At 39.0% G+C, this 21,296-nt stretch overlaps 1 protein-coding gene across 1 annotated transcript; it reads left to right on the forward strand.

Annotated features, from left to right (window-relative positions):
* The first annotated feature begins 366 nt into the window (after positions 1-366).
* Positions 367-21,247, forward strand: LOC124646032 (neuroligin-1-like). Its single transcript, XM_047186049.1, has 13 exons — positions 367-577; positions 1,811-2,028; positions 5,963-6,118; positions 7,240-7,428; positions 8,212-8,297; positions 8,658-8,822; positions 11,144-11,264; positions 13,195-13,391; positions 14,886-15,008; positions 16,626-16,771; positions 17,268-17,395; positions 17,745-17,897; positions 17,976-21,247. The coding sequence occupies exons 1-13, from the start codon at positions 387-389 to the stop codon at positions 18,848-18,850; spliced, it is 2,748 nt and encodes a 915-aa protein (XP_047042005.1). The 5' UTR covers positions 367-386; the 3' UTR covers positions 18,851-21,247.
* The last annotated feature ends 49 nt before the right edge of the window (positions 21,248-21,296 follow it).

The raw sequence follows: 21,296 nt of genomic DNA on the forward strand, positions 1-21,296 counted from the left end.
AATGGAGATTTCATGAAAATTTGCTTCTACTATATTATAGTCGAGTGTTAGGTACCTTTTACGAATTATTTTACTTTACCGTGACTCAGGTTCCTATCTTTAACGAAGCTTTTTATTGTTACAGGTTAAGCAAATGGTTAACATTTGCAAAAGTTTCGGCAGTACTACAAAACAATGATTCGGGTAAGTGTCGTTCGTAGTTTGAATAGTGCAACAGTGTTACCGAATGTTGGTGCGTAACGCTATGTAATGTCAGTGTGCGAGGGCGCGTGAGGGCGGGTGTGTGATGAGCTGGAGGCGCGGGGGGCGGCGGGCCGCGTGATGCGCAGCGGCGCGCGCGTAGCCGGCGGCGCGTGGCCCGCGCCCGCGCCCGCCGCGAGCGCGTGATGCGCGCGGACCGCGCCGCGCTGCTCGCGTGGCTCGTCTGCTGCGCGGCCGCACTCTCCTCGCACAAGTACAGTACGCGCGTCGTCCGCACCAAGTACGGCCCGCTGCGAGGCATCGTCGTGCACTCGCATCCGCAGGTCGAGGCCTACCTCGGAGTGCCGTATGCTACACCGCCCTTAGGTAGTCTAAGGTAATTCATTTCTCTTTTTTGCTTTCAAACATTACGTAGACATAAGTGTACCACAAGACGTAGTATTAAGTAAGCATAATTATGTTTAAATTTGCAAGTAATATGAGATAAGAACTAAGAAGAATATCTACAAATTATTTTCCAAAGCGACGACTCATCGTTATGGATGACTCATTTTGCAAAGACGATTACGACATGCAAGAGATGATTAATGAAGTATGCAAATTGCAAATTGGTAATGACCGCGGTGCTTGTAGTCGTTAGTCGTATTATCGACCCCTCTTTTCATGAGCCAGCTTAAAAGTAGGTAATTTTAAAATTAAACATGTTCCTTCGCGAGTTATTGATTAAAAAACTATGAATAGTGGTTTAATATGTAAAAATTCATGTGAAAGGCAATACTCAGGAATGGTTGCTAGATACCAACATTGATTAGATGTGTCGAGGCATGTTTAATTTTTAGTTTGAAAACTAAAAATGTATCAATGCTTCTAACAAGAAGGCAACCTTTGTATACTCGCCAAATGTTACTCATGTGAGTTGCGGTGAAAATATTTACCTTATTTTTAATATACCCATTTTACATAGATATAGTACCTACAGTTATAAATGAGTCTAAGTTTATGTATAAACTCCTAAATATACATAAGAGTAGATGAGCTAAGATGAACTACTTTGCGAACTTCGTGTATTTCGCCTAGTTATCTGCTGATGAATACAAACTCTGAACTTGAAACTGAGCAATCTTGAAACATGCCAGCGAGTGAAACTCTAACATAAACACAACTATTCGTCTCAACGGCAGTGTATACTTAGCTTTATGTGTAATGGTCAGGAGAAGGCAACCGAGCTTACATAGTCAACTTTACGCCGAAATATTCTAAAAATACATATTTCGCATGAAACGAAATGCAACGATTTTTCGGTGTTATACGTTTATAGAGTGCATACATACCTTCGTATTTATGCCGTGTAAAAATATGTGCTGTCGGTGTTTCTGGTAATCGGTTGTTATCATAGAAATCTAAATATTTATGGTTTACAAATCGGAATATTGGTGTATCAATGATTGGAGTTATTAACGTCTGATTTTCACGAAATAAAATGCTAACTAACTCTAAAACCAAACCATGTTTTCGTCAATATTTAAAATACACAAAAAAGCATTAAAAAATCCTTTAAAAATAAACTTTGAAACAGAAAATGACAATTAACAATACGATTGTGACGTAGATACATGCCGCCGGTGACGCCGTCGCAGTGGCGGACGACGCGGCTGGCGGACGCGTCGGGGCCGGCGTGCCCGCAAGTACCGCCCGCCGCCGCGCCGCGCGATGACGCGTTGTTACTGCACCCGCGCGCGCGCATCCGACAGCTTGAGCGATTGCTGCCAGTACTCGCCAACCAGAGCGAAGACTGCTTGTATGTCAACCTCTATGTGCCTGTTAATGGTAAGTTTTGTTGCTGTGTGTTTTGGAAATTTCAGGGTAAGAGACCACTGTCTTTTGCAAGGAAACTCGCTTTTAAGGAGGTCTTGAGAAGTGTTAAACTTTAAAGCCATATTGCTTTCAATGGATGTTGATTACATGCAGATGTGACAATTAACGGCTAATTCAATAGTAGGATTAATCAAGTTGTAAGCACGTACTTACCTGATTATCGTCTTGCAATGCCGTCGTATGTTAGCGTGTGCAACACCCGCAACACGAGAGCGTCTGGTCTTACCCTAAACTAGCGGATTATGCTCCAGAAATATGAGAATTACAGTCAGGAAATTCTCAAATACAGTTCCGCGGTTGGCAGCGTGCCCAGTGAATGGCGATACCTTTGCCCTCTTCGCATACACTCTCATATCGCAGTCGGTGAACTCTGAGTGTAGTGAAATACCTCTGCCTAATCCTTGGGGATTACCGACGCGAAAGTAATGTATGTTTATATAATGTGCACCAAGCCTTTTTCCTCTTCTTTCTCGTGTAGCACTTGTCTAATAGAGGAGAACAATGGTATCAACATAATAGAGCGGCCACGGCGACGAGGGCTCGCTGCTCATTAATCCTTGCCAGCGGTTTATTCATATAATTTATTCACGTCATTTCCCAGTTAATTCACTGTCCGTTAAACATGTCGCTTTAAAAATGTATTAAGCCAGATATTTTATGTGATACGTTTTCTGTGCCCTGAGCAGGATTTATTAAGCGTTTTATTAGCTTTGTTAATGAATATGTCATACGCAAACAAGTACTGTACTTAATAGAAAGATGATAACGGTGGTAATTAAGAGTTAGAATGTTTAACTTTAGTGAATTTTGTTTATTTGGTGAACTCGATATTTGTAGCCGTAGCACTCGTAGCATTCGTAGCACTGTAGCGTTGTAGCGTCGTAGCAAACATAAGTCTCTTGTTTAATAATTGGAATTGTAGTTGTGTTTTTAGAAACCACTTATTTGATATAGGGGATCACGAAGTAAAAGATATTTATTGGGTTAGATACTTTCAACAGATCTAGAAAGATATTTTGAAATGTATGCGTTAAGCAGTGTATGTATTTTAATCAATATTATAAATGTGTAAATAGTTAATGTTGTAAATAAGAAAATAAAGTTAGGTCGATTTTATTTTGTAAGATGAAAGCAAAGTGTCTAAGGCTTGTTACTTATGAGAATAATGCCTTTAGTGCTAGTTTGTTCTGTTTATTTTCCGAGCCTGGCATCAAGCGTTTTCTTAAAAATTCCGTCCACGGTACGGGAAGCCATTCGCTAGGGAACTATGTTTCGATATGAAAGCTAGCACCTTTGTAGTTAAAATCGTGCGAAAAATGCACGTCTACCCACTTAGTTTGTAATGCTGTCAACGTAAAAGGGCTTTCGCTCAGTCAACCAAAAAAGAGTGACGAAATAAGCTGAAAACAAAGCGCGACCTAGTTTGTACTAAATAGTACATTTTATTTTAAAGTAGGCAATCATGTAGCAGGTACAACGTCGGAATTTAGATGGAATGATGATAACGATGAATTCGGTAGCCAGGCCTAAATATAATAGGAAATAAGTATACAAAAATTTCAGTCAATAAGATATCAATCTTAATTTATCGATACACATGTCCTGAATGTGTACTTATATATTTTGCCAAGAACACTTAAATATTGATGTACCAACCAAAATTTTAGCCCGAGAGCCCATTTTAAGGGGTTAGTTTGAATAGTTACCTCCGTCTAAACTTGACACGACTATAATTTATGCAAGGCCGGTTCAGCTGCGGAGCACTTAACGCTTCCCGGGTTATAAGCAAATACGTCAGCACTCACTTGTGTGGAAATGAAAGCAAGCACTTACGGGAACGCGTAAGATGACACAGAAGATGCATCGGGAAGAGGAAGCGGGGTCTATCCGCGGCGGAGGGTGTCGAGGCCTCAATTCCGTAGTGCATTGCAGTGCATCCTGCCCCCTGCAAGCAGTGCGGAAGTGAGGCTGAGACACCCCATATCCACCAGTCGACAGCCGGCGAACTCGTCACATCAATAACCGTGAGTCGTGAGTATAATGCCCAACGTTATTGTTATTGTGACATATTACTGTGAGCTGCAAAATGCACAAGTTTTATTGTTTGCGGTCAAATAATTATGATTTGAACTATAGTTCGGCCATTCAGAGAATGCGTTCCTGACACGTCGCGATTGAACTGACGACGTAACTTTGCAATGGCGTTGCAGTTACGATAAAAATATTTTTGCTGGTTGTTTACCGTTTTAACAATTGAGGAGCATTAAAACAACATTATTATATCAATAATCAATGAATGTAGTTACGTCGTCAGTTCAATCGCGACGTGTCAGGAACGCATTCTCTGAATGGCCGAACTATAAATAGTATTGTAACCTTTCAACCGAATAAAGTGTTTACTTTGTGTGTATTTGTTACAAAAAGTGTGGTTTTGTTAGGCTTTTGTGTGTGAAACCATGTTGTTTATCATTAGTGTGAAATTATTAGTTTGTTTACCCTAATATTGGAGAGGACATTCCTAGGTGGCCTTAAATAAAGATGTGGAATGATACGACGAAATCGCAGTTCGTATTGGACTGTGTTGTCCAAATTACTGAGACGATCGGAGCCCCAGAGAGAAACCTCCTAACAATTAGATTACGCGATCCGTATTGGTTGAATCTCTCGGCCATCAAGTCATTGGGTATATCGAATCGACGAAATAGTGAACACAGTTTCATTTTAGTAGTCATTTCTTATTTAGTTTGATTCAAAAGTATTGAGTGATCAATATAGACAAAGACATTTTGTTTTTTTTTTATTTGGACTTTAGAAATTAATTTATATTAAAGTTTAATTTTCCTCATATTTCTCATTAGATTACTTGCTAATAATATAGTTAATTAACAGTATTAGATACCGGTTCGTAATTTATTAGAAGCTGCCACGAGGAGCTTCCTTCGTGATAATAATCTGGAGCTTTTAGGGTATCGTAATCAAATAAGATGATAAACAAGGAAAATGCGAAACTATACATAGCATCAACTGTTATATTTACTTTTTATTTACCTGATAATTTTGTTAGTTAATTACAAATCATGTTTCTCTTCCTCATATGTTTAATTTATTTAGGTTTACCTTTACTAAATATTGACGGCCTCGATGGCGCAATGGTCACCATACCGGACTGCCGTACCTGAGGTCCCGGGTTCGATTCCCGGTTCCGTCGACATTTGTGTGATGAGCATGCTTGTTGGCCGTGGTCTGGGTGTTACAATATGTATTTATAAATATGTATATATGTAACTATATGTAGTCTATCAGTTGTGTTAGCACCCATAAAACAAGTTAATTAATAACTTACCATGGGGCTAACCGACCGTGTGTGAAAAGGTGTCCCGACATTTAAATATACTATCAAGAACCCAAAATAACGTTCCAGACAAGTGTTTCGTACCCGCATATAAGATCGTTAGGGAACTGCATATATTTATTCAAGTACGCGTTTAATCGCAACTCTTACGAGTCTTGATGCACTTATAAGTTCGCAAAAATCCTTCATAACGCACTACTCGTCGCGTCGTAAGCGAGAACTTTTCTATGAAGTGCGTATTTATAGCTAGTGCATCCCAAAACGACTGTTTGCATCACTACATAGTATGAAACAAAGTCGTTTTTTCTGTCCCTATATGCCTGTCTCTTTATTCGCTTAAATCTTCAAAACTACGCAACTGATTTTCATGCAGTTTTTTTAATAGATAGACTGATTGAAGAGGAAGGTTTATACGTATAATTACATCCATCAAATAGTGGGGAAATACGGATATCCCGTGCGAAGCCGGGGCGGTTCGCTACTGTCATATATGTGCTAGTCTGAACTCGCATTTATGAATGTTTGCGCGCGCAGGGGGTGAGGAGGGTGAGAGCGGCGGTCTTCCGTGCTTGGTGTTCGTGCATGGCGAGTCTTATGAATGGAGCTCCGGGAATGCGTACGATGGCACCACGCTGGCGGCCAATGGCAACATCGTTGTCGTCACCATCAATTTTAGGTTAGGTGTTTTGGGTAAGTTGATGATACTTTTTTACTTGAAATTGAACTATTAATGGGATTACAGTACTCAATGGTACTAAATAGATACTGGACAGTGTTATCAATATAAAACCTCCACATCTATAAAATATCAAATCAAATTGAATAAATAAGAAATGGATAGCTCTACTGAACCACCATAATGATGCTGACAAGCGCATTTCTAATCTTTGCTTTGCGTGATACATGAAACGATACAATGAGTTGCAAAAGATTTTTTAAATAAACATAAAATATACCCTTAAAATATTATGATCGTATTTTAGGAGAGGTGGACTTATATTTTTATATTTTACAGTTGCCAGCGACATTTGATGCAGCTGTAAAAAGACGATTTCGAAAACAATAAAACAAAAATTCTGCGTTTCACAGTGACGAATAAAATTTTTCCTTATACCGTTTTTTAAGTCGTAAACTGATATTGATTTAATGAAAAAAAAAATGTGTGCTGGATTTTTAATACAGTATATTCATGGTAGGTTCTAAGTGTTTTAAGTTCTAATTGAAATTCAAGCTTGTATTATCAATTTCGATTTAATTCAGTAGATGCATTGAACCCACGACTTTAATCCAATTTGCTGGACAATATTTTACGAACGTGACAATGTCATAACATAAATACCAAAATGATATACACCCTACACGCAATTCCAAATATTTGTTTTCCAAGTCACTACTCGAAATTGATGTGATAGAAAATATTGATTCACTTGTGAACAATTTTCGTGAGAGGAAACTTTGAATAACGATGACACATCTGGGGGATTGTAGGAAATATGTAAGTTTTCGTATTTACATAAGCATTGCTATCCACTGAAGTGTATCTTCTTAGGCAAGTATGTTCGTGTGTCGCGCAAAAAATACATTATATCATAATTTATTGAAGTGGTTCCGTACTGTTTCCAGCTCTTGTTCCGCTAGGCGACAGTGAAATATTTTGCATTATGAGCCACTATTTCTCAGCTGCAAGGCATCGCCGTAATGTGTATTTATGTGTACATTTTATACTATGAAATAGTGTATATTTGCGGGAGATTATCGTTGGTATTATGTCACTTTGCTTAAAGTTTTTAAGTGGTGGTTATTTGTTAAAGGTTTTTTAAAGACTGGTGCTAAGGGGTCGGCACAGGGTAACTTCGGTCTGATGGACCTGGTGGCGGGGCTGCACTGGCTGCGGGAGAACCTGCCGGCGTTCGGGGGCGACCCCGAGCGGGTTACGCTCATGGGCCACGGCACGGGAGCAGCGCTCGCGAACTTCCTCGCCGTCTCGCCTGTCGCCCGGGGTATGAATTGCTCATTAAATCATTTAAGGTTCCTGTCCCTTTTTGGCCGAATAACGAGAAGGGTTGTGTTTTTATATACTAAAAATATCAAACTTTATTCGTCAAATCAGCTTGCGAAAAAACATTGTGGAACGACTGTTGCTGGTATTATATTTTGCACATATTTTATACTGACCGTAATTATATTGAATTATCCCAAAACGTCATAAAATTAAATTAATTAGGAATATTTTTAATGAACTGTCAGCGTAAACAGGAAGGGTTCGTAAGGCGCGGGTTGCGCGTGGCGCCCGCTCACGTGCGAGCGTACGCGCGTGGGACAGCCATTGTGCGTAATTATACCGCTCCGGGCAGATTTCATTATTTCGTGTCACCATCCCGTTTAGATCCTCCGTCACTTAATGCGATTAAAAGGGTCACATCAGACACACATGCACAAGAGGAAATCCTCCTCCGCGTAATTTGAAAATAAGGTCAACATCCCACTTGAGACTCTTCTTATAAGTTCTTTAATTTAATTTACTTACGACAGACAAATTAAAAAAATCCCTTTGTTCATAACTGTGGATAGTACGCCATTTAATTTTAGACCGACTTTAAGTCGCTTGTTACATCCTCGTGTTTAAGACAGGATACTTGTCTCAAAAAGTTCTTCATTATATTAAAAAAAAAAAACAACAACAAACGGAGACAGAAATAAAAATGTTTTTCTTTATAAAAGATTTCATTATCTGGGTGATCCTTGTTCAAAATGACAAAATTAAATTAGGTTATCTGTTTCAGAACTACTGAAGCGCGTCATCTTGTTAAGTGGGTCGGGGCTGAGTTCATGGGCGCTGCAGAGGGAACCGCTCACGATAAAAAGAAAGGTATCGTTACGTTTAAGAATATCGGGTGTGAGCTTCCTTTGTAACCGGCGAGTTGATATTGTTTCAAAAAATAAGGACCCCATATTACAGACAAGGAAAGTTTCCTTGCATTCAACTTATCCAATTTGGAGCGAAAAAAGTGAAAGTATTTTTATATATTTTTTACGTAAGGATAACTTTTCGTCGGTGTTTACAATGTAATTTGTTGAATGCCGGAAAAGCGACATTTTTTATTTTGCTTTAGCCACTGAAGCATTCAGGAAACGAAGGTTGAAATTCAAAAAGGTGACACTCTAAAAAGGGAAAGGGAAGGAAGTTCAAGTCCCTAATTCAAATTGTTTAGAATTTTTTTCTGTTTAGGTGGCGGAACAAACGGGGTGTCATGGGGACTTGTTGGAGGATGACCTGGCTCCGTGCTTGCGCAACAAACCACTTGCTGAGTTGTTGGCGGTGAGGCTCGACCCGCCGCGGTTTCTGCCCGGGTTCGCGCCTTTCGTCGACGGCACTGTTATCGTTAACCCTTCCGTAAGTCTCACATCTAATATACTTTTACTTACATAATATTTAATTTCATTTTTTTTATACGTGGTAAACGGGGATAAGGTTGTGTAGTTGGAATAATTTTAAACAAAAATGTGAGGGGAAATGTCAAGTAGGGTTTGTACCTAAGCATCTCTCCTAAAAGTTCAAGTATAAAATAACTGTGAATACTTCATGCTGAAGCATTTTCAAAACCTATTGCACTTTTTGCTTCGTAATTAAAAACTAAGTATGCCAAATTGTAAAACAATTTGAAAAACGAAGTGTGCCAAATTGTTTTATTCTACTTTATGTTATAGAAACTTCCACCGCACAATCTGGTTTATTAGAGTTTGAACATGTTTTTCAATCTATCAGTCTTTATGACCGGCAGCGTCGCACCGTGCCTGTTTTCAACTTCGGCCGAGCTGTATTTCGGTCGATTTCCTTTTGCGCCGCATTCGCAAAATTCATCGCTAATTAATGTACTGGCTTCGGCCGAACAAGCCCTTTGACGAAATTAACAGGATGTTTTCGTTAATAAATTGACGTCACACCTGCGTCAAAGTATCAATGTTGCGGAAAATATGACGCTTGATTGTGTGAACGTTTCTCTTTGTTTTTATTCACATTTTGGCTATAAGTACTACTGTTTGGTATTATTTGGACTTTGGGTTGTATATTTGTTTATTTGGGACCCAATTAACATTTGGTTTGTAGGCGTAATTATCGTATAGTACTGTAAAAAATATTTATTTTCAATTCATAAACCTAAATACGGAGAAACATTAAAATATTTAACAAAGTAACACAAACACACTAATTAAATTGTATAAATTAAGCTGACCAAATAAAATTAAAGCGACGTACTTTGATTCCGATGTAACGGTAATACAATTGTGGATTTACATTTCAATCAACATCGAGAGCCAATTAGAATATGGAAGCGTCTAGAATATCACATGATTGCCACAGTTTGCCAGGCATGGCCTAATAACGGTCTACCTGAATAACATTTGATGCCTAACAATTGGCCTTCGAATACTAATTTGAGTTCACTATCTGTAATGTTAGTGGATACTTAATGTTAATATGTTTCAATTAATGTTAGTGGGATACAGAGCTACCCATCTTGATTTTATGAGAACGTATTATAGAGATTGAATGTGTCTGACCCAAAATTCCTACCTTGTGTTTGGGTCAAATAGATGTTGCTAAGGGGCTTTAAATTCGTAATCGTTACAGTATAAAGATGGTCGACCACATATGTTATCCTTGATCTTGTGGACGTTACTTCAGTTTTGAGGTTATTTAATTATCGTATTTTATTAAACCGTAGAAATTATTTTCTATAGCATAGATTTGCACAACAGAAAATCACCTGACGTATATTGTGACTAAAAATAGTTTAAGAGATTCTCAGTTTTAGAACATTAATATCACCGTAAAAGCACTTTTCAAGGAATCAACTATTTCTATCCTTTCGTAAAATGCGGCTTCAGCTTTTTAAATGAACAATTTCAATTTTGCACGAGCTTTCTTTTCTGTTACTATCATTTAGTTTTTCCTTATTTCACAAGGAAAAGCTTTTATTTCTGTGATGACAATATAATTTTTTATGTTCGAATATTCCCATTAGTGTGTTGAAAATTGGTATTATGTGTGCATAATTGAATCTCATTGTTATGTCCTTGCATTAGCGATGCAGCCAACCTGTATCGCTGATAATAATTAGTATAAGCACTGGAATTAAAAGTTATCAATTCAAGCCCAGAATAGTTATTTCTTTACCAGTGCAAATATTTCTATTATCTGAGATCTGTTTTTGTGAGGTAGGTATATGAAATCCCAGAAACTTTGTAAACTCGATTGTATGAACTATTTTTATAGTTGACTGTAGGTAAAACTGACTAAATGTTTTAAAATTTAGAAGTTTCTGCATAAAGTTATAGAACACTTTGAATTCTATTACAGTTCCTACTGACTGTATGAAAATTATCACAAGTTAGCATTATGAGCATACCTACCTGCATAGGTAGAACACAATCTTGAAAATACAGTTGTTTTTTCTTTTGCATCAATGCTTTTAGGATTACACATGTTTGTTTTTTTTTCACATAAATTTATTGTAAAAATAAATAAATATAAGTACAATTTCTATTGATAGCCCAGTGATTCTGCCAAGACTACCAAAAGCACGTAATAGTCTTCATGTTAAAAATGAATGTTCGCCTTTATTTTTAAGGTTTTTAGTTAACAAAACAAAGATTAAATCCTGATTCTGTAGTATTCGATTCCTTTACGATATTAATACTTTATGTTGTCAGGCCCCGCCCCCCACCGACAGTTCCCGATTAGGCGCCGGCGCAGCAGCAGTCGCCAACGCCGCCGGACATGAACTTGCCGACTTCTCACACAGAGAACTCTTGTTCGGACTCACTACCACCGGTAACAAACATAGACAATTTACTTGACATACCTAACTGTTAAAATATACATGAGTTCCTTATATATGTTACCGTAAGATTACAAACATCGTTAGATTACAATCTATCTCGAGAGATTGTAAACTGTCGAATTATTGTGAACCGTAACATCTGATTGCAATTTAACGCATTATTTTTCGCTAAATTATAATCTATCGCCGAGAAATTGTCAAATTGTCAACTGTCCGAAAGCTCTCTCTGATTGGTCAGTCTTTTTGTAAGATCGACCAATCACGACCAGCCGTTCTGTTCCCATGGAGTTCCCGTAGAGTTAGGAATGAAATAGAGGTGTCAGTTAAATAAAATAAATGCTCTTCAAAAATTCGTCAAGTATTAAATTTATATAAAAATAACTCTTATAAAAATACAGTTAGGTATTTTGTCTTCAAATACAAACTAATATTTAAAAATAAAATAAAAGGGGTGCTAATTAAACAGGCTTCTTTTTAATATCATTATTCGCCCCCAAAAATGTATGTTGCCTTCTAAATTACTAAGTCAGCCACAATTAATAAAGCGTCGAGCATCTAAATAATACTATCTTAGCCACGAGTTATCTTCCACTCTAAATACAACTCAGCATGATGGTTATTTTTTTGCATCTAAATTTGTAGCATGCATTCTAACAGTAAACTTCTTAAATACTATTAAATGACATCATAAAAATATTTAAGTATTTACCTTCTAATTTTTTAACTCGTACCTACTGAGTTTTTTGTTTAAAATATAACACATCCCATATTAATTGACCCAGCATGGAAGTAAGCATGCAACATGCAGCAAGCATAACTTCTGTCACGGCTCCGGCGCTGCGGGGCTCCGGCGGTCCCATGCGAGCTTATCGTCGCAGATGGTTTTCACGCTCACCACCGCAGCTTCGGCTTGCTGGCCGGCTCCGCCGGCCAGCCTCAGCCGCGGCGGCGAGCGCTGAAACTACCTGCGCCTCAGCTCGCAGGCCGCCTCGCCCCTCCGCGCCTACGCGGTTTTGAATTGCACTCTAGGGGTAGGGCAGACAAGACTACGTGGAGTCGGTTTTGCAGCGATTCGTTTTCGTCACTAACTTCAATTTTTAATACAATTTTTAATTGTGTGTAATTTGAGTCTTAAAAATTAAGTACAATTTTTGATTTTATAAAAAATTAAACCGTCACTTATTTTTGCACGTCAAAGAGCTGTGACACCGGGAGTTGCAAAGAACTTTGTCTTTTTTGACGTTCTACCAATCAGCGCGCAAGATGCATTCCGTTCTACGCCAGTTGACAATTTGACCGCTCTACATCGCTCTCGATCTTACAAAAAGACTGACCAATCAGGGAGAGCTTTCGGACAGTTGACAATTTGACAATTTCTCATCGATAGATTATAATATAGCGAAAAATAATGCGTTAAATTGCAATCAGGTGTTACGGTTTACAATAATTCGACAGTTTACAATCTCTCGAGATAGATTGTAATCTAACGATGTTTGTAATCTTACGGTGACATATACATATTAACTTTCTAGCTTCAAACTACCTACTTGATTCATTTTCATGATATCTGAAACTTCTTGCTTGTTACCGTAAGACACAAATGTACTCACACATGTAATGCCGTCTTCATTATGTACCAGATGTATTACTCGGTGTACAAATAAACAGGCGTAATGTACGGCGGTAATATCTGTCTTAATTACGTCTCCATTCAAATTTATGAATTAGACTATTTATTTTAATTCGCTTTATGGGTTTCATTTAACTTAACGGCACAAGCTGTATTTATAGCTTGTGTTTTATAGTCCTAAGTATTGAAGTTGTAATTCACATGCCGTTTAAATACTTCAGAATAAATTGAATGAGGTTCCCGAAGCGTATGATAAATAAATGCAAATGAGAGGCATGCTTTCCTTGCAGAATCTTACCTGGAATTTAACGCCCAAGACTTGGAGTTTGGCTTCAACGAGAGCCGACGGGATCGCATTCTTCGCACATTCGTCCGGAACGCGTACTATTACCACCTGAATGAGATCTACTCGACCTTGAAGAACGAGTACACGGACTGGGACAAGCCCGTGCAGAACCCGCTCAGTGTGCGCGACGCCACGCTCGAGGTAACTCACTGCACACTGCACTCTAACACCCTGTAATATTGTTCACAACACACCAGGGCCCCGATTCTCCTAATTTTACTTAAGCGTCATACGATTCACGTTCGACTCGATTCGACTGAGATCCAATCCTGACTCGATTACGATTGAAGCGTATGTGGCATTCCGTTATTTTTTCTTTGAAATAAACGTTTTTATCCTTTTCTGTCATTCAATAATGAATCATTTTGTCTGCAAATGATTTATGATTGCAAAATGATTGTACAGCAAACTACCGTATAGACCAAAATCACCAAAATAGCAGACCAATCGCACACCAATCAAATGTCAATCGAATACGATTGGTCTTTTATTGGTAGCAGAATGCCCGATATGGTTAAAACTGCTATTGCGATCATATTGCGATTCGATTTCTATTCGATTTTGACATTATTAACTTAGGAGAATCGGGCCCCAGGTGTTGCTCATAAGTGAAATATGTCACAATTTGTCTGTTCCTGTTTGTGTGTCCTTCATAAGTTGATATCGTTTAATTTTAAGTTAATTATCCTTGTGTACCGAGATTTCGTTACAAAGTAATGATGTTGTTATTAAAAACAAAAACATCACTAAGGACCGTGGCAACACTAAAACGCACTTGTTCCCTAAAAGCCTCGTTCGAAGAGGAAAACAGCTGAAACATCATTACGAACGTAATTGAGAAAAGCTTAGCTAATACAGTTGGCACAAATAGAAATAAGAATGTGATGTTAACCGTGCACGTAGGCTTGAATATAAGAATAGCAGTTATGTTAGGGGCCCTCTGAATATAAAGGAGCGAGGAGTTTCCTACTTCCTTATTGTTTTTGTTTCTATTTTGTGAACAAAACAGAACAAAATACGATTAGCATCATCGATAGGGAAACTGCTGAAAGTTGATAACTGTCGGTTGAGTTGACGTTAGTGGAGCGGCGCGGCCTGGCGCCGTCGGCTTCGCAGACGATCTCAATTTAAGCCTCAAGTGGTTTTCGCTACTCACCGAACGCTCCTTCGTCGTACAAAGGGAGTTAATGACGCCCGCGCACGATGAATACACGATGGGCGCGTTGAAAGGCTTTATTGGAAAATACTTGCAACGCCTAATAAGTAGCGAGACATTGTTATGATTCAGACGGCATTGCTTGTCTCAGCCAATGCAAATTGTACCTCTAGTATGCAAATTGGTTATTATTGTAAATCCTGAGTAATCGTTAGGGTGTTATAGCTTTAACGGACCTCAGGCTATTTAAACTGTGATTTATACATATTTTTTATTCACATAAAATAAAAACATAGCTAATGAATCGCTTCAAATAATTCTTCCTCATCGTTGCCAACCGAGAGAGAACCCAATAGGCTGGTAGCATTACCATTTAAAAATAGTTATTAAACAAAAAGCCAAATTATATAAAAATTTCGCTTTAGCTGAACATTTCTACCTCTAAAAATGTTTTCACACGAATTTCTAATTGAATACAGGTGCTAAGTGACGGGCGGACCGCGGCGCCGCTAATCCGGCTGGGCTATTTACACGCGCTGCGAGGTGGCACCACTTACTTCACGCATTTCCACCATCTCTCCCAAGATAAGGATTATCCGCAAGTAAGCTAATATCAGAGCTATATTTAGATCTGCTTTGTTTTTTTTACTTTTGTGAATCTTTTTAGCTAAATAGAAACACGATTGGTGTTTTTGCAGAAATGTAAGAAAATATTTGCAATATTCCAAGTTTTCATATCTAATTTTATGTTTGTTAAAGTTTTCTTTTTAATAAGAAACTGTATAATGTAGAAGTATAGTATGTATACAGTGGACATGCACACTCAACATAACGTGGATCTTGGCAACGGCTTATCAAGCGGGATGGTGGCGCAGCGCTTTTCTTCTCCAAAGTGGTTAATCTTCGTTTATGTCGGCCATAAAGTCGGTTTGAAAAGATTCACTAAACCGAATGGACAAACAAACAGTTATATTTTGGAAAACAACATTTCTAAAAACACGGATAAAAGTCGTTTGATTGACGTGGACGGTCAATATAATGAATACAACGTACTGAGTCTCAAAACGTATTTTTTTTAGTTCTTTCTAAAAAGTTTTTCATGTTTTTGTGTATGCCTTTAAACTTCGTAAAATTATTTTGATTTTGATTTTGATTTTGAGTGCAGGTTGACGTACTCCAATAACCTTTTGCTTTCAAATTACCTGTATAACATTATTCAGGAATCCTATGAGTCTATACAAGCTGTTGATTTGCATCCGTGCCATATTCAAGGAGGTAATTATGCTAATGATTCTCGACCCAAATCAATAAAAAAATTGGTACGTAATTTTTTTTCTTTAATTTTTTTTCGAAATTCCGTAAATGTCATCTAGCCTTATTTAAACTTGGCGCGTATGTTAGTGGCGTTAAAACCGTGCTGCGCCCTCACACAAACGCAAACACAAAGCATACGCAACGATCGCTCATAAATTTCATTCATAAAATTGGATTACTTCGAAAATACCACGACATTAAAATGACAAAAAAAGCAGTGCATATTAGTTATTTCCCATCTACTGTAATTCCAATCGATTATTTACGTATTGTATGTCCTCCTCCTGAACTATGGCACAAATGCAAATCAACACCTTGTATATCTATAGGTACACAATTTATATATAGTATCTTTGTATCTGTTGTTTTGCTTGATTTTGACATTTCTTGTATGGGACTAATGTCAAAATTATATCTCTTGTCAGCAAATCAACAGATAGATCGAATATTGGGAAGGGCCACTAGTTGTTAGAGCAGCCGTTGACAGGGCTGCGGTTGTCAGAACGTGTCGACGCACGTGCGGTCGCGGTGAATTGGACTGTCTCTATACACCTGTTTGTTATTTCGACAACCCTAGTGCTAGCACTTCAGTGGACTTGTTAATAGAGCTATGCGGGCTTTTGGTTTAGATTGGGGTCAAGTTTGATGCGGAGTGGTGAGTATAATACGCGTAATTGTGGTGGCACTTTGAAGTTTACTACGAATATTATCTTGTTTCAAGCGTTGTTAAATATGTTAGCTTGAGTTCACATTTGCAGTTGGTTTCGGGATGAAAGGGGACCAGCTGGGGCAGGGGAAGACGTCATAGTGTACTCTAATTTCGACCTTTGAACTTATACATACGGATCAAGTTTTAAAGAGCAGTCTTCAGAAGATATTAGTTAATAATGGTTCATTTTATACAGAGACCAGGATCAGTGCATGGAGAGGAGCTGCCATACTACTTGGGTGTCCCAATATCTCTGACGCATCATCAGCAAAACTTCACGCAGCAGGAGCAGCGAGTGTCCAAATTGTGCATCCATTACATCTCCAACTTCGTCAGATATGGGTAAATTGAGTCTTTCTTAAATGAAGTTTCGAATAAACAGGGTCCATAATTTTATTTATAGGATTCCCATTATGTAGACTTCAAACATTAGAATTGTTTTACATGTTTGTCATAATAATAGTGCACTGCCTTCATCCAGTTAGACACAAAAACATTTTACAATCGTGGCAATCGTGTTCACAGCAATAGTGGAAAGTCTTTAGCAATACAGCTGAGGACGCTCCGGGATCTTAGCCTTGAGCTAGAAAGATAATGAGAAAGATGGGTTTCTAATGTGCTACAGTTGCATTCAATCGTTCATGGGGAATAGTATTTGACGTACTTTTATTTTTGTATATACGGTTTCGATTTTTTACCCGTGGTACCTCGTTCAAACTTTTGCCAATTAAAGGTATCCTATGTCTTAAAGTAGCTTAAGTATTAAATAGGCTGACGATGAAGATTACTGTTATTACATGTATTGTTTTTTGGAAATAAATAAGCTGATCATTTTTAGCAATCCAAATGACCCATCGGCAACCCCACCTCCGAGTCCGATGCTAGGCGAGACTCCCAGGCTGGGCCCCGACCAGACGCCGTACTGGGACACGTACGACACCATCAACCAACTCTACATGGAGATCAGTGAGTAACTCCTCATACATTGTTGTTATGTCGGCCAAAAACTTCCTGATTAGTTTATCCAATAGTATGCTCCGGATTCCTAGTTTATGGTCCCCTCCGATTTTCTTTTATAGCCTCACTATTCGATGTCGTAGTAATATACTAAAATATATCGTAACTCTAAAAGTTTCCTTGTATAAGCATTTGCAAACATCAGCATTTTGTAAACACAACAAAATAACACATTAGTAAATATTTTAGCGTTGCCTCTAGGCGCTTGGAGTTACACATTTGAAACTTTAGGGTCAGTCTGGTGACAGCTGCGGCTGCGGGTCGGACTCATTTATTTCAATTGTGTGGCGATGCGCAGGTGGCAAGCCGGAGATGCGCAGCCACTACCGCGGGCACAAGATGTCTCTGTGGCTGTCGCTGATCCCGCAGCTGCACCGGCCCGGCTCCGACCTGCCCGACGCCGCCATGCGCCACCACCACTTCCAGGAGGACAACGCCAACTACTACGAGGGTATATCATCACATTTATTTTTAAATACTTAATCGTTTCAGTTTCATACTATAATTAATGTATAATGTGACGGTGCAGGAGCAGTGCGTGCGCAGTCGATGTCGCGCGCGCACGTGCCGCACGTGGTGGAGCTGGAGGGCGGCGCCCGCGCGCGCAGCACCGCGCCGCCGCGCGCCGCCGCCCCGCGCCCCGCGCCCTCCGCGCCGCCCTCCACCGAGTGCCCGCCGAACGCCACCGCGCCTACTGTCCACCCTGATGATGCGCTGCTGCGCCGCCTCGCCTCCTCCCACTACCAGTCGTACACGGCCGCGCTCACCGTCACCATCGCCGTGGGTTGTTTCCTCTTACTCCTGAATGTGCTCATCTTCGCGGGGATCTATCACCAGCGTGGCTCCCGGCCGCGTCGGTCTAAGGATGACCTGGCTGAGGCTGGCAGCTCTTCGTCGTCAGATAACTACGATGGCAAGCTTGATTATGAAGTGCGCGCGTTCGATGGCAAGGGTTTTGGTTTCGAATGTAAATCTGCGCATGTGCCGCGCGGTGTGGGCTCTAAATTTGACCTGCGGACGTTATCGGACTGCGGTGAACCGACATTCGGCGAGTACAGCTGTTACGATGAGAAGCACCGGGCGGCTCGTAGCTCCATGCCTGACGTGAGTGTGGGCAGCGCTATTGAGGCGGGGAGTGTGGTATGTATTGACACTCAGAAGCCCGATATCCAGAAGGTGGAGGGGCGGCCGGGCGACCCGGTGGGGCGCACCAGCACGTTCGAGCCGCGCGTGGTGGACAGCTCCACGCAGGTGAAGTTCGGGCCGGAGGGCGCGGAGGGCGCGGGCGACGCGGGCGCGGAGGGGGAGGGGGGCGGCATCTTGCGCGCGCCCCCCGCGCCCGCCGCCCCCGCGCCGCCCGGCATCATGAAGAAGCGTGTACAGATACAGGAGATATCTGTATGAGGGTTCCTTGACGCCGCCGCCGAGGTCGTAGTCAACAAGCGAACTAAGTTGTGATGTGTGAAGCTATTCAAACGTGTACATAGGAACTTGTGTGAACTCATCTGGTGTACGTGTAAATATACTTGTATCTAATAATTAATTTTATTATTTTAAGAGTGCGAACGAATAAAATAACCGGGGCCCTTGTGACTAGACCGTATTTTTCTATGGTTACGTGCTGGGACGTAGTAATAGCGACCACGTTTTCATTTCCCGAAGGATTGAGTGTGTAAGAATATTAAAATCGGGTAAAGTGAGCGTCGCGCTCGATGTGATGTGATTCATAATGGAAGAACATTTTCACATTACCGATGCCATGAATAGATGCGGTACCTACCTGGTGTTACACGAATATTTTTCAGCTGAATGGGACAATCTCTGTTTGACTATGTCAAACTTCGGGCTGAAGATTATAATAATAATTTATTGTCTGCGATATATTGAAACAGTCATTTTGATGGCCTATTTCCTGATGATGGGATATGATGTTGGTGTGAAAGGGATCTAGTCTATATTCACTGTGAAAGGCAAACTTGGCTCGGGTCCTACTCTATGCCTGTGTTGTTTATATGACTCGACAGGGATTATAAACATACAGGTTGCCTTTTATGGTAATAATATACCAGTTATAATTTATTTCTACTGTCGGGTATAGAACGAAGGAATTGTAGGCTCTTGTGAATATATACGTATTTAATAAATGTGAATATAACAATAAATTAGTGACAAAAGACTTAACAACCAACCGACATTAGCTGTACATACTTATATCAAACGAAGTGTTTCAGGTATGTAGGGTAAAATGACTATTGATAAAAATTGTTTAAAAAACATCGCATATGTTGTAATTTTTTGTAAAGTTACTTTTAAGTGAGGTGTATTGATTTTGAGTAGTTTTTGATAAGTAAATATTGAAAACTTATTACTTAATGGACGAGTACACTGAGTGTTTCTACACATTAATTGCAATTAGTCCACGCTTATTCCCAAGTCTCAAAAGGTAATCAGGGTAATAGACGACATTGTCTACTCTTCGGTCCTCTAAAAGTAAGCCCCACTGAGTATCTCTCCGGAGGTTTGTACAACACAGAGGAGCACGTATTCGTATCGCCAGGGTTCGTTTCATGACCCCAATCATTTTCATCGAATCGTAAAAATATCAAACGACAGAGCCCGAAATTCAAGATATCACCAATTAAAATGTTATTGTGCGTGAAATACATTTCTTTTATATGACTCTATTACCCACGATCGTGCGTAATCTACAAAGAATCATATAAACTTCAAAAGAGTGTTAGGAGATTTTCTTATGATTACGCATTCAAGGAAATTGATATAAAAGCGCTGAACTCGCTTATACTTCCCGACTGTCAGTATATTACACTCTCATCTTGTTCAATGTTAGACAATTCTCTAGTACTCGTCCATATTTTTATCTTCACAGGAATTGATGATGATTAACTAATGGTGAGTAATATTTAAACTTACACCATTTTCCTCATTGTGACAAAATGTGAACTTTAATAAATTAAATTTTATTTATATTTATTACATTGTTGTATAATTGATGAATTGTGAAACAAATTAAAATATAGGTAAACTGGAATTGACTTTTAGTGTAGGGGACCGTTATTTAAATTGAATTAATTCCTATGTTAAATTATATTTTAACGAATTATGAAATGCCAAAAATTTATCACGTGCCAAAGTCCATGCAAACATATTATTAAGTTTGCGGCCTTCCAGTGGAAGAGTCAATTTGAAATGGACGCCAAACAGGGTTCCTACGAACTTATTAATTTGGCATCGTCAAAAGAACAAAATAGGTATGCTGAAATTAAATAATTAGTAAGTAATTCAGTTATGAACTTGATTGGATATTTATTAATATTCTAGCATGTTCATATGGATATTTATATAAAGGTATTTATTTTCAACTCAAGTGTTGTAGAGCTTAAAGATTTAAGTCACGGGCTCTTTAATATCTGATATTATTTTAATTATACATAGTTGCAGCATCAGTTATGTTGATGCTATTTGTGAGTACCCGCATAATACTCGTTACTAGGGAATTATTGTTTTTACACATCGATAAAAATGGATATTAAATTATTATGACTGTGTTTTAAAGCAAATACTTAAAGAAAAACCATCATTTGACATCCTTAGAGGAATTGTATAATTAAGTTGTTATAACATATTAAATAATGTTGCTATAATTTTATGGATTTGTTATGAACAATTAGGTTAACATAAATATGTAGTTTGAAAGATTCTAAGCAGAACATCAACATTTTGTTACAATTTGGTGTTTAATGGAATGCATAAATATGGTGTCGAATAAAGAATTGAAATTTATTACTATGTTTTTATTCAAAATACCTGTAGATAGACTAGCAAACAATAA

This window comes from Helicoverpa zea, chromosome 3, assembly GCF_022581195.2.
Source record: "Helicoverpa zea isolate HzStark_Cry1AcR chromosome 3, ilHelZeax1.1, whole genome shotgun sequence".
In the NCBI taxonomy this organism is placed as follows: Eukaryota; Metazoa; Arthropoda; class Insecta; order Lepidoptera; family Noctuidae; genus Helicoverpa; species Helicoverpa zea.